Source organism: Musca autumnalis, unplaced genomic scaffold (genome assembly GCF_047663935.1).
Source record: "Musca autumnalis isolate F117 unplaced genomic scaffold, ASM4766393v1 scaffold_4, whole genome shotgun sequence".
In the NCBI taxonomy this organism is placed as follows: domain Eukaryota; kingdom Metazoa; phylum Arthropoda; class Insecta; order Diptera; family Muscidae; genus Musca; species Musca autumnalis.
Genome location: NW_027411977.1, coordinates 194,525,102 through 194,538,993, shown reverse-complemented (window position 1 = coordinate 194,538,993; position 13,892 = coordinate 194,525,102). Strand labels below are relative to the sequence as shown.

The following is a 13,892-nucleotide window of genomic DNA, read 5'->3' as shown; positions in this document are numbered from 1 at the left end:
ATATTGACTCTCTATCTTTAAAATTGCGAGGTGTATCTTGATTTCAACAGACAGGCGGACGGACGAACGGACAGACGGACGGACATGGTTAAATCGACATAGAATTTTATGCTGATCAATAATATATATACTTTATAGGGTCTCCGATGAATATTTCGATGGATTACAAACGGAATGACAAATTTAATTATACCCTCCATATGGTGGAGGGTATAATGACACGAAAACTGTGAAAACCCTACGGCCAGCATGTGTAGTAGCTGGTGCGCAAGACAACTCGCGAACCGAATACTGCGTTGGCCGACACTTTGCATATCGTAATATTTCTTAGAATATTAGATGAAATTCGAAGATGGTGCTTATAGGTCCACTGCTGCTGGTACCTCCCGCACAAAAGTTAGAAAATATTCGCTAAAACCCATTTGGTCCACTCCTTCCGGTACCTCCCACACAAAAGTTAGAAAATATTCGCTAAAATAAAATTCAAAGATGCTTACAGTTCCACTCCTTCCGGTACCTCCCCCACAAAAGTTCGAAAATATTCGCTGAAATGATAAGCGCAATATCTCATAAACGGATCAACCGATTTGGTCCACACTTTTGTTATCGAAATATTTGGTCCAAACTTAGTTTATGTTCAAAAGTGGGTCCTATTGGCCCATTCCTTAGGGTAGCACCCACAAAAATGATCAACATTTTTTGTTTAAGAGCGGTGAAGGGTCTGTGCGAGAATACTATGGAAATTTTAAGTCACACTTCCAAAATTGACTATCTCGTTGGTCCACACTTTGCATATCGTAATATTTCTTAGAATATTAGATGAAATTCGAAGATGGTGCTTATAGGTCCACTGCTGCTGGTACCTCCCGCACAAAAGTTAGAAAATATTCGCTAAAACCCATTTGGTCCACTCCTTCCGGTACCTCCCACACAAAAGTTAGAAAATATTCGCTAAAATAAAATTCAAAGATGCTTACAGTTCCACTCCTTCCGGTACCTCCCCCACAAAAGTTCGAAAATATTCGCTGAAATGATAAGCGCAATATCTCATAAACGGATCAACCGATTTGGTCCACACTTTTGTTATCGACATATTTGGTCCAAACTTAATTTATGTTCAAAAGTGGGTCCTATTGGCCCATTCCTTAGGGTATCACCCACAAAAATGATTAACATTTTTTGTTTAAGAGCGGCTAAGGGTCTGTGCGGGAATCCTATGGAAATTTTGAGACACACTTCCAAAATGGACTATGTCGGTCCATTCATTTAGGTACCTACCCCGCAAAACTTTTGAGATTTTATCCTAATCCATATCTTTGTCGGCAATCTGAAGACCCCCTAAATATATACGTTTTTTTTTTGGGAAAAAGGTGTTTCAATTCACACCGGCTGAGGATATACCTTTGTCGGCAAAGCCAACAGCTACTTTTTTACTTGTCTTTGTAACAATTCCCACTATAACCATCCTTGCCAAAACCTCCCCACTACAATTTGTAAATATTTGTGATGCTACTATTATTTTTTTCCTTACCAATCCTATTATTCTTACACAAGATATAATCGATGTACGAGGTTTCGCATTTGTCTCCTCTCTTTCACACACACCACAACAACGCTTAAATCTATTCCCAACGGTTAGCTGAGTTTGTAAATCACTGGATTTTTATTGGATTTACATTGTGTGTGAATTGTCATACTAATGTACTTTATAACCATGAATCCGTTGCCATGAACGCGCACACACAAACTAAGAGGACATATGGTTCCAGCAGGATGAACGTGCATAGTTTTTTTTTTTTTTTTTTTTGTTTGCAACAAAAGATTTCATATGCTCTGATGGGCGGGAGTGCTGGCTAAAGAGCGAGAAATATAAACCAATGCATGTTGTTTTGAGTTTTCTACACATCCCACACCATTCCCAGATCCTCTTATATTCCGCCAATACAATATAGTATCGGAAAACAACATATTACATAAACCTTAAATAAATGGTTTAAAGGTCTGATCATGATTTATATTAATATCAACGTTTAATGCAACAACAACAAATTGCCAGGATTTTCGTAAATAAACTAACCAACCAATAACAGCCACAGGACAACGCCATCGTCATGGCTAGCTAGCGTACAAAAATCAAAGCCATTTCTAATGAATAAATATGGTCCACCATTAACATATGACCGGATACATTACCATGTCGTGGGTCATAAAACAATTTGGCTTAGCTGAAGTTGTGGATGGTAAAATAGCGTAGTAACCAACGTACATACATGGATGAATGAATGATATTGTTGGGGGTAGGGAAGTAATTCACTTTACTCTAAATGGGATTAATTGATGTCATTTGTGAAGAGCAATTACCCGTAAATTGCTTTCACTAGCAGGAGATGTATGTTGTTATTATTTGTCAGAAAAAATATCTAATTTATGTTTATTCATCTCATTTGTTGTGTGGTTAGGCAAAACAAAGAAATGTGAGGCTGTTTATATTTATAGCCTACACCATAGTATGGAAGCATAAACTAATCATTCGCGGGCTTATAGAGTATATATATTCTTGATCAGGATAAAATTCTGAGTCCATCTAGGCATGACGGTATGTTGTAATCAATCTAGGGCCCACAATAATTGAGCTAGAACTCTTATTTTTGCACCCGAATGTCTCTTTCCATAGGCATGTCAAGTTCTAAGATGGTCTACATCAGCCCACGTTTTGGTATAGATCCCATATAACGGTACCTCCCGATTTCCGGTATTTTGAGGATTTTAGCTACAATTTTTAGCCGAACTAGCTGTAGTTTGTCGTTTGATGTTCACGAAACTTCTCCACTAAAAATTGTAAACAGCCATGTTTTGGTAAAGCCCCCATACAATCGGATTTTAGTTGTTTTGAGGAGTTTAGCTACATTTGTTAACTGAATTATCTGTAATTTGACATTTTAGATTCGCAATAACACTTCTCCGTAAAAAATTGCCAGCATAGGTCCACACTTTGATACGGGCCCCATATAAAGATACCGCCCGATTGAAGATATTTTTATGTGCATTTTCTGACCTAATTTGTATTCAATCTGTAGAATAGTTCGTATATCGGCCCTAGGAAAAGACGTAGAGTTTTGTTCGCAAAAGTTCAAAATTTATCTATTGTGTACTTCGTCAACAGCTTACTTAATTAGTTTGCCATTTACAAAACGTTTGCTTCCATACACAACATCCATGCGGGTCAGCATATTCCCAACTTCGTCATCACCTAATTAAACGTCAATCCCACCGTGGTCGGTTTTATCCATCTGATTGACTCGGAGGAATCTTCGATTAGGGGCCGTCACCTCATCAATTGTGTGTTTGTGTTGTTTTTGTAGCAGCATGAAACCTACGCAGAATCATATGTTTGATACAGGGTTGGCAGCCGCTGCCCAGAACACAATGGTTTCGGGTCAATCCGGTACGAAAGAACCCGCTGCCGTGTTTTTGTGTTCGTATATTTTTATTAATCATGGGAGTAATGTCGCTGCACCAGAACATCTCCCAGTGTGTCGTCATCGGATTCATCGTAGTCGACAGAATTCGAGGCATCCCCGCAGTTTCCCTAATGCTTTTGTATATTTTTTATTCAGCTCCCCGGAAATACCTCATTCCTGAAATTCAATTGCAATGGTCTCCGCAACAAAGTTAGGGTGTTGTAGGCTTTATGATTTGGAAGAACATCATTGTCGCCGCGAGCAAAGCTCATCGTCAACTACTAAGAGGAGTAGGACTTGCCTTCGATATACGCCAGTCTGCACAAAACAGACCTATCTCTCTTGAGCATGATTCTAGTGTTTAAATGCCTAGATAGAGGTGATTAATGTGTACACAGCGTCGGTCAATATTGCCTGATATTAGTTCTTTGGGCTTTGTCATTCCACCTAGGCAATGACCACATTTTGCACGCGAACGAAGACGCTCTTACAAGGATACACGCAGAGAAGAGATATTGTAAAGGCAATCATACTCTAAGAACAAAATAATGTCTTTTAAAAATCTGAAAATATATATTGTTTATTCAACAATACATTTTGTGTTCTTATGGTGCCAGACACAAAATATATAGTTGGAGCAACAATATTTATTTTCAGATTTTTAAAATAAAGCTGTTTGTTCTTAGAATATAATTGCTGTTTCAATATCTCTTCTCTGTGTGTAAGCGGAGATTGATCTGATAAATGACATGTCTTGACAACCCGTTACTTCCTTTGGCTCAGACCATCTTCCGATCATCGCTTCCGTAAACAAACTACCCGACTTCATAACCAATGACGCCCGTAATTTTTCTGAACCACGGAAAAGTGGATTGGCAAAGGTTCGGAGAATTATCCAATAACCGCTTCAGGAAGCTACACATTCTCTCAGATCCTACGGTAGCTGAGAGAATTTTCTGGGACATCATAGCTACTGCAGTCGTTCGCTACATACCTGCTGGTCGAATTACCGAAATTAGACCAAATTTCCTAGCATAGACGGCAGATCTAGCAAATGAGCGTGATGACCTTCGTTGTACGGACCCTGAATACATTTGGAGGGGGAGTCCTATCCATTATCCTATGTTAATTAGGATGACTCTTACGGCAACACTCAAATTATTAGAGCAACGAGAACATGCCATTGTGTAGCCGTAATGGAAGATTCTTCGTCTCCTCATGGTGATGGGCCACTGATGACAAGAGGAGGCACACTGTTGCAGTTCTCACAGACCTCAGACCGACCTATGTATTCTAAAAGGCTTCATTGTCACTTGGGCTGCTGCCGGCTAGGGCCGAAAGCTGTGGCATGCGCGAACTATGCGAACATGCTGTCAAAAGTACACGACCCCGGGTTTATACAGCCGTTTCGGCATTACCATGGAGATTCCATCAGGTCCCAACGCTTTGGATGATTTTGCGTTCCTAATGTTATTCGCAACACAATCCATGTAAATTGTCGTGGTTCCTCCTTGACAGAAAGAGATATAATGCCTTTTCTGTTAGTCCTGTCACTCCCGGGGTGCTTGAGAAACTGTCGAGTAAAATAACCGGCTCAACTCTTCGGATCAGTCAGCGTAACATCGCCAAACGTGACTGAGGTCCTATCTTACTTCTTTCCAGGGTTCGAGAGTGAATTAATCGTTGCCCACAATTCATTAATTCCGGCTCCAAGGTTGCAACTCTTCAGATGATCTAGCCACTTGTCCGCCCGTGCACACCGAACGACATATTAACTTCCAGAGCATTTTCCCTAGGGTTGGGTCGACGAAGCTCATAACGCTAATTTCATAGTACAACCGGATATTCAACCAGAAAGGATGTAGTGACCGTCTGCAGCTGTGATGATATACGGAACAACCTTTCTGCTACCTGAACATCAGAAGGATTGGACGGTTCTCTGATTGTTGATAAAAGTGTGGCATTCAGAGGTGATAAAGTCGGTTGGGAAATGGCTTGACGCAAAGGAAACGATGGGTTGAAAAGTGACGTACTTTGTCAGACCAAGTTGCAGGACTAGTATGTATGCCGAACTATGACACTCTGCCTTCTGGTAGAGGCATCCTCATTGGTCATGCAAAACGTAGAGCTATCAATTTGCTCAGCAAGCGCTACACCCTTCTGATCATTACCTAGGACAGAATCACGCAACTCATGGAGAATATTAAAGTCCCCTGACCTTCTAAAAGAGGGCTAATGTTGGTCCTATAACCTGTAGTACAGCTATTAAGCAATTCTTCCTCGACAGTTCCACACCTGGCTGCTACACCCATATATTCCATGAACGAGTGATTAGAGTCAGACTGAAGCGAGACTGGTACAATAGGAAAGCTAATCCACCACCTCCATTTTTGGTACGAAACTTTCTCAGTACCATCATAACGCTGTAAACTGCATTTGTTGTTGAGCTTGGTTTCCTGCACCGCCGAGATCGTGATATTCTTCCGACCCATAAAATCCCCTATTTCATCGATCTTACCTCGGAGTCTACTGAAGTTATATTGCAAAAAGGACGCATTTTCAGGGATTGGAATAGCAGCGACAGGGATTGGAATAGTGCGGTTGCTGTTAGTGGGAGTCTCGTATTCTGATGATGACAATGATTTACTGGGGGCTGTGTGCTCGCAGCATGCAGAAACATAGTCCTTGTCGTAGTTTTTCATATAGGCGAGTCCAAAGCAACGTCAGAGATGCAATGGACATGCCTGTGGTAACCACTGTGACACGCAAAGGTTAAAGCTACGCTATGTAAACTTGCATTAGTACTGCTACAGGTATGGAAGCTCTAGATATAGGGGTCTAACGGTGCAGACGTGAATCTCTAGATCAACAGGACTGTCAAACAGACTTAAATAATATTTAAAAGTCCTTTTCAAATGAAATGTCTCGAATCGTTTTGAAATTTGTCCCAGTATGTTATCCTCGCTGCCTCTATAACGACGGTACAATTTTTTCGGACGCAAGTCTGTAATTCCTGAGATAATGGACAAAAAAGCTCTCAATACTATGGTGAGAAAATACCACCACCTCCAAAACTAAGATCCATTTCCAAAACGGACTACGTCGGTCCATTCCTTCAGGTACTTACTCCGCAAAACTTCAACAATGTGGCTAACTTTCAAAATACCGAAATTCGATGTGCTATTCCATAGGCGCTATATGAAGGACCTGTACGGACAAATTTTGAAGGGAAATTTTTATACGACCAACGAAGACTGCATACCACATTTCAGCCTTTTCGGTAGAATATTGAAGTCACAACCTTTAAAATACCGAAAATCGGGAGATACAGTTCTATGGGGGCAATATGAAGGCCCAAATCTATACATACAAATTTCAGGTGGAATGTTCTGCAACCCCCAACGAAGACGAAGTACCAAATTTCAGCCATTTCGGTGGAATACTAAGGCCACAACCTTCAAAATACCCTAAATTGGGAGGTACCGTTCTATGGGGGCTATATGAAGGCGTGGGCCTGTACCGACACATTTCTGGGGAAAGGTTTCGTACCACCAACGAAGACTTAATAAAACATTTCAGCCATTTCGGTGGAATATTGATGCCACAACCTTCAAAATACCGAAAATCGGGAGGTACGGTTCTATTGGGGCTATATGAAGGCGTGGGCCTATACCGGCAAAATTCTGGGGAAAAGTTGTATATCCCTAACGAAGACGAAGTACCAAATAATGGTGATAATGAAGCTAAATCCTTAAAAATACCAAAAATCGGGTGTTACCGTTCTAAGGGGGATATATCAAAAACGTGGACCGATATAGCCCATTTGCAATACCAAACATCCTAGGAGTAATAGAAACTTCTGTACCAAATTACAAAGCCTTATCTTAAAAGTTGCGAGCTGTATCTTGATATCAACAGACGGGCATGGTTATATCGTCTTAGATTTTTACCCTGATCAAGAATATATATACTTTATAGGGCCTCCGATGAATATTTCAGGGTGTTACAAACGGAATGATACATTTTATTATTCCCTTCATATTATGGTGGAGGTTATAAAAACGGTCACCGAATTCTGAAAACGTCCTAGGTACATATTTTTTTTCGGAAATGGAAACCTGGTATTCGATCTGCCCATACATAGGCAGAAGGTGTATCTCTGCCGGTAATGCCGATTGATGCACTTAACCTCTCCTTTTTTCCTAAAATCTAACCCGTGTGGAACGTGTCGCCATCGATTGCAGATTGGCCTATCTGTACAGGTTATACTATGGTGTCTTGTGAAGGCATCCGGTACCCAACTATGGATTGTCCGGTTGTTTGCATAAAGTGGGCAATACTTTATCATTGTGTTGATATGGACAAGTTGATTGGCAATGTCTTTCTGATATGATTTTTTCGCAAACCTGTTTCTCAAATCCATCTTATGCTCCACATAACACTGATGATTTTTGTCGGCACGATGTCTGTCAGCCTCATTACGTTGTCGAATGTTTGAGCTAAAGAAAAAATGTAACTTCTTAAACAAGATATCGTTCATATGTTTCTAAATTATTTCCTCAAGATTCACCACGGAAAGTTAATTTTCCGCCTTTAGATGAAAGTAGAACCAAGATATATCGCATACTTACCCATGTTAAAGCCGGTCAAAACCGTTGCTTGACATCTTTCACTCACTACTTCAGCTTTAAAAACGCAAATGAACATTTCGAAATGTTACAAGCCAAGTGAGAAATTGAATCTCCCTTATCCCACCTCATGATTGAGGCTACAAAAAAGTCCTTTTAATTATTTCAGTCAATACCAATAATACCCTGATTTATCCTGATTAAAATAAAACTCCAATCTTTTAAGCGCAATAATATTTTACAATATTACACTAAAGTTAAAACCGCCAACATTAAACAGAAACACACGCTAAAACTTTTACGCATTCTCGACACATTAGTTCGCCATAAAATATTGACAATGTATGTTCCAACAGCATGTAATGCTCTTAAAAAGGGCTTAAAGAGTTACCAACGTCACGACCACCACCAACCAAAAACATATTTTAAATGGTATTTATTTAAATAACCAAATAAACGAGGAAAAACTTTTCAAATGGACATGTTGGATGCAACCAAACGTCCATCGAAGCTGGCCACCACAACTCAACAATGATGGTGGGTCGCCGAAAAAAAAGCAAAAAAAAGACTCCATAGAAAATACCACAAATTACTGAACGTTGTTGTTACATGGCAATTACTCAAACAGTGCTAAATACATTGAATAAATATAGAGATTTTGTTGGATTTTTGTTGACTTTTTATATATGCATTTGTGTGTATGAGTGATTTTGTTTTTTTTTTTTCTTTGAAATATTCAACCCTCAATTGACCACCCTCTCTCTTTTTCGTCTTTTTGTCTATTGCAGGAACTTGTAACAAATGAAACATCCATCGATTTGTTAAATTTGGAACCACATGCCATGTATCGCATCATGGTATTGACACGCGGTAAATATGGCACATCGTTGCCATCATCGATGCTCTTAATCAACACCACTGCCCCGAAGAACACCACCAGTGATGAAAAAGGTAAATTTAGTTTTAATTACAATCGGCGGACATGAATAGTTCACCAAATAATAACAAAAACAAAATACTGAAACGAATACAAGACAAATAACAAAATGGTTGACAAAACGCAACAAAACATTGCTGTTGTGACAAAATGACAAAAATTGTTAATTACAAATCAATGATAAGTGATATCAAATTGGTTGTAGGGGCAGACAGCAGACAAGTTGACGTGATGACTAGTCTAAAAACGGTATTGTGAACAACGAATGGGTTATACCCAACGAAATTAAATGCCGAAAATTAAATAACACGAGACATCTTTTGTTAGGTTTTTAGTAAATGATACGTTTGGTTCTTTCTTTTATAGTTTGCAAAAACTTGAAAATACAGGCATTCGACTAGAAAAGGCCTGAATCCGTTAAGGCAGCTATATATCGAAAATAACCGAAAGTAGTAAAAAACAAGTAAGAAAGTATCAGTCAACTGTGCCGAGGGAGGTCATGGACCTAAAGACAAGTACAAAAGTATCAGTCGGCTTTCCCGACAAGGCAGATCAACTACTGGTTAAATCAAAATCATTTGCCCCATTAATTGTGTATTTAGGATGGTTTTCGATTTTGTGACCCGTATTGGACGTACAACTTGCCGACAAAAGTATATATTTGGATTAAAGCTCAAAGTGTTGCGGAGTAGGTACCTGAAAGAATGCATCAACATGGTCCATTTTGGAAGTGGATCTTATTTTTGGAGTCATTTTTTCGATAGATAGCGCAACCTTGAAGTCATTTCACTCGAGCTCGAAAACGGATGATCCGACCTTCATATCAAAGAGTGGCATAACTCAAAAAACACATTTCTATTTTTTTCTAAGACTTCTACTTTATCTTGTATAAAATTTTCATGCTGATATCTCTAAAACTCATAGAGTTACAGCTCATTTACTACGAGTTTGGCATAATTCAACAAAACAATTTTTTGAGTTTATGAAGCACTAAAACACTTCAAATCATGATTGATAATGAACAGAAATTTAGCATTGATATCTGGCTGGCTATTTGCAAAATATGGTTCAAGTGGTTGGTGGTTGGTTGGTTTACGTGGTGGCTATAATCTTCATAGCCTCAATTAGTATGTTAAAATATACCGTTTTGAAAACCACACCACTCGGGTAGAGATTGTTATTCCGTTATATGTTGGTAAATTATATCCAGCCTGATAAATTGAGAAACCTCAGAAGGTCCCCCAGACCTAGTTCGGTTGTCTCAGCAAGATCGTGTAGGAACGGTCGTCCAAGAGTTTTTAATCTTCTTTGCAATTGTGCAGGGCAGGAACAGAGGAGGTGTTCAACCGTTTCTTCCTCTTCTTCGTTTCCGCAGCTGCGACTGTAGTCATTGTGTGGAATATGTAAGCGCTTTGCATGGTTACCAATGGCCCAATGACCGGTTAGCACCGAGTCTTGCCAGGTTCCGTCGATTTTGGCTAATCAGGAACTTTGTACGTTTGATGTTGTAGTGTGGCCATGTAGATTTTGATATTTTGCAGGTTTCAGTCTTGTCCCATCTGATCTCTGCTTGTGAAAGATAGTATTTGAAGACATCCCCTTTAACTACTCCCATTGGTGTTGCGACTGACGCCCTTGGAAGTTCGTTAGAGGCAGATCCCGCTCTAGCTAGTTCGTCTGCTTTTTCGTTTCCAACAAGACCCTTATGACCTGGGATCCAAGTAAGAACTACTCTGGTCAGAAGCCCTAGCTTAGCAAGTTCTTCTTTACATTCATTCACCAGCTTTGATGAGACAATGTTTGACTTCAATGCTAGGAGCGCCGCTTGACTGTCGACAAAAATTCCTATTGAGTTTGGTGAGGGGTGCTGTAGAAGTATATTAAAAGCTTCCTTTATAGCCAGTATCTCCGCCTGAAAAACACTGCAATCTTCAGGTAGCTTTGTGGATTTAGATATGTTTGCTTCTTTCGAGTAGACACCAGAGCCGACTCCACAATTCATCTTAGAGCCGTCCGTGTATACACTGAAGTCGTACCCCGTCAGTGGAGTTCTATTTTTCCATTCTTTCCTGCTTGGAAATTTAACTTTAAAAGGCTGATCAAAAGTTATTGCAGGTGTGCAGTAATCAGCATTAGTTGCTATTTTTCTTGGTAGTTTGAGAAGCACACAGGCATGTCCGTAAGCTCTGTCTCTCCACGTTCCTAGAGCACGTAGCCTTGCAGCATTGCAGCATTGCAGGCCGCAGTTGCTTTGATGTGTAGATCTATTGGCAGTATATGCATCATTGTATTGAGGGCTTCAGCCGGACAAGTTCTCATTGCCCCTGTCACCCCGATGCATGCCGATCTTTGTATGCTGTATAGTTTTCTCTGAATTGTTTTCTTTCCCACTGTTGGCCACCAAACTAGTGCTCCATATGTGAGTATTGGTCTTATTATGCTGGTGTACATCCATAACACCATTTTGGGTTTGAGACCCCAGCGGCTCCCAAACATTTTGCGACATGTGTAGTATGCAACGGTTGCTTTATGAGCACGATGTTCCATGTTACGTTTCCATGACAGTTTTGAATCTAGGATAACGCCTAGGTATTTGGCGTGATCTGATAGTGGTATTTCTTGACCTCGTAGTCGAGGAAGATTGGTGATTGCATATTTGGTTTTTGTAGTAAATAGCACCATCTCAGTCTTCCCTGGATTCACCCCCAAACCACTACTTGTAGCCCAAGTATCCAGTGATTTCAGGGCTCCGCTCATGATGTCACTCAGCACGGACGGAAATAAACCAGAGACGAGCATTACCACATCGTCCGCATAAGCAACCACCTTAATCCCCATATTGTCAAGTTTGCTTAGAATTTCATTAATCACAAGGAGCCAAAGCAGTGGCGAGATCACCCCTCCCTGTGGGGTTCCTCGATTTACGTGCTTCGACAGCATGCTATTTCCCAGTGTGGCATTAATGACTCTACTCTGCAGCATGGTGGTAATCCAACCACTGATGAATGGTTCCACGCCGAATTTATATAGAGCTTGTTCTATTGCTGAGGTGCTAACGTTGTTGAAAGCGCCTTCTATATCCAAGAAAGCGGCTAAGGTGTATTGTTTGTGCTCCAAGGACATCTCAATAGTCCTAACGACTTCATGTAGGGCTGTGTCTGTCGAGCGTCCTTTAAGGTAAGCGTGTTGACTTGAAGATATGTTATTTGAGTTCTCCATCTTTTCTCGAATATACACGTCGATGAGCCTTTCGAGTGTTTTAAGCAGAAATGATGAGAGACTTATGGGTCTAAAGTCTTTAGCATTTTCGTGACTACGTTTTCCAGCTTTGGGTATGAAAACAACCTTTACCTGTCTCCAACTCGTAGCGACGTAGTTTAGGGATAGACATCTACTGTAGATGTGTACTAACCAAGGGTTAATTATGCTCTCCGCGCTTTGAAGCATTTTTGGTATAATACCATCTGGCCCCGGAGATTTGTAGGGAGAGAAGCTATTAATAGCCCATGTGACTTTACTCGGACTTATTATCTTTTCGGCTTCAATGTTGTCTTTATTTATAGCTGTATTGGGTTGCTCTTCGATGGTTCTATCCGTGCAACCGGGGAAGTGCGTCGTAAGAAGGATTTCAAGAGATTCGGCCGAGTTTTCTGACCAGGTACCGTTATTTCTCTTTATGTATGTGGGATTCGAGTGACCCTTTGCCATAACTTTGCTTAGTCTGGCTGTATCTTTGGTGCTATCTAGAGATCCACAGAATTCAATCCAGGATTGCTTTTTTGCCTTGGCTATTGCTTTTTTGTATTCCTTAAGCTTATCCTTATATGGCTGCCAGGATCCGCTTTGGTAGCTGACGTTGAATGCTTTTCGTGATTGTTTTCTTAGCCTTGATAGCTCGGACGTCCACCATGGTGGATAATGTTTCTTTGAGCGCGTCAGTGGGCATGAGACTTTAAAAGCTGTATCTAACGATTTTTCTAGAATGGATACAGCTTTTTCTATATCTGCTGTGGTTTCATCTGCATGTGGAATATTTGGAAGTTTGTCTTTCAGAACCCTTTTGAACTTTTCCCAGTTCGTTCTTTTAGGATTGCGAAAACATTTAGTGGGTGTTGCCTTTTCTGATATGTTGAATAGTATCCAATTGTGATCTGAGAAGGACCTCTTATCGGATACTATCCAGTTATCTATTTCAATTTGTCGTCTGTCTGATACTGGCGTGAGATCGATGACCTCCTGCCACCCCCTAAAGTTCTCCGAGCTTGGAAATACAAAAGTTGGGTTAGTACCTCTGTTGCATATTGTGAGGTTGTTAGTATTTATGAAATCTAAAACTGACTCACCTCTGTCGTTTGTTTCAGTGCTGCCCCACAGGGTATGTCTTGCGTTAGCGTCGCAGCCAATGATTATAGTGTCGTGTGGTAGAATGGCCCCCATGAAGCTCGAGACCTCGCTTGGTGGAGCTTCCCTTGAGTGGGCCATGTAGCAAGAGGCAATAAGGAACTGCTTACCGTTTTCCAGTTCCACTCTTGCAACGGTGAAGTCCGCTGTGCTAAACTGGGGACATAAGAAAGCGTTTATGGTGTTTTTAACAATTAAACATGATCTAGGCTTACCATTATCCTTCATGTATATGGTCTTGTAACCTCTGTTATCCAAGCCTTTTACTACGTTATCGTAAACGTAGGGCTCCTGGATGATGCCTATGTCTAGATCCTTCTCAACCAGAAGGCTCCGCAGGTTATCTGAAGCGATTCTCGAGTGCTTCAGATTGATCTGCACGACCTTAAACATCATTTTTATTGGGTGAAGATGTGGATGGCCCCTCTAGCTGCATGTTGTCAAGCTGCTTACCGGCATCGTCAA

General features: G+C 40.5%; 1 protein-coding gene across 2 annotated transcripts in view; it reads left to right on the top strand.

Annotated features, from left to right (window-relative positions):
- Positions 1-13,892, top strand: part of LOC141403914 (Ig-like and fibronectin type-III domain-containing protein 2) — an 890,607-nt gene that overhangs the window by 838,727 nt on the left and 37,988 nt on the right. For both annotated transcript variants that reach the window (XM_073987017.1, XM_073987016.1), the window contains exon 15: positions 8,878-9,040. In XM_073987017.1, coding sequence (XP_073843118.1) covers positions 8,878-9,040 — 163 coding nt within the window. The remainder of the gene's footprint in view (positions 1-8,877; positions 9,041-13,892) is intronic.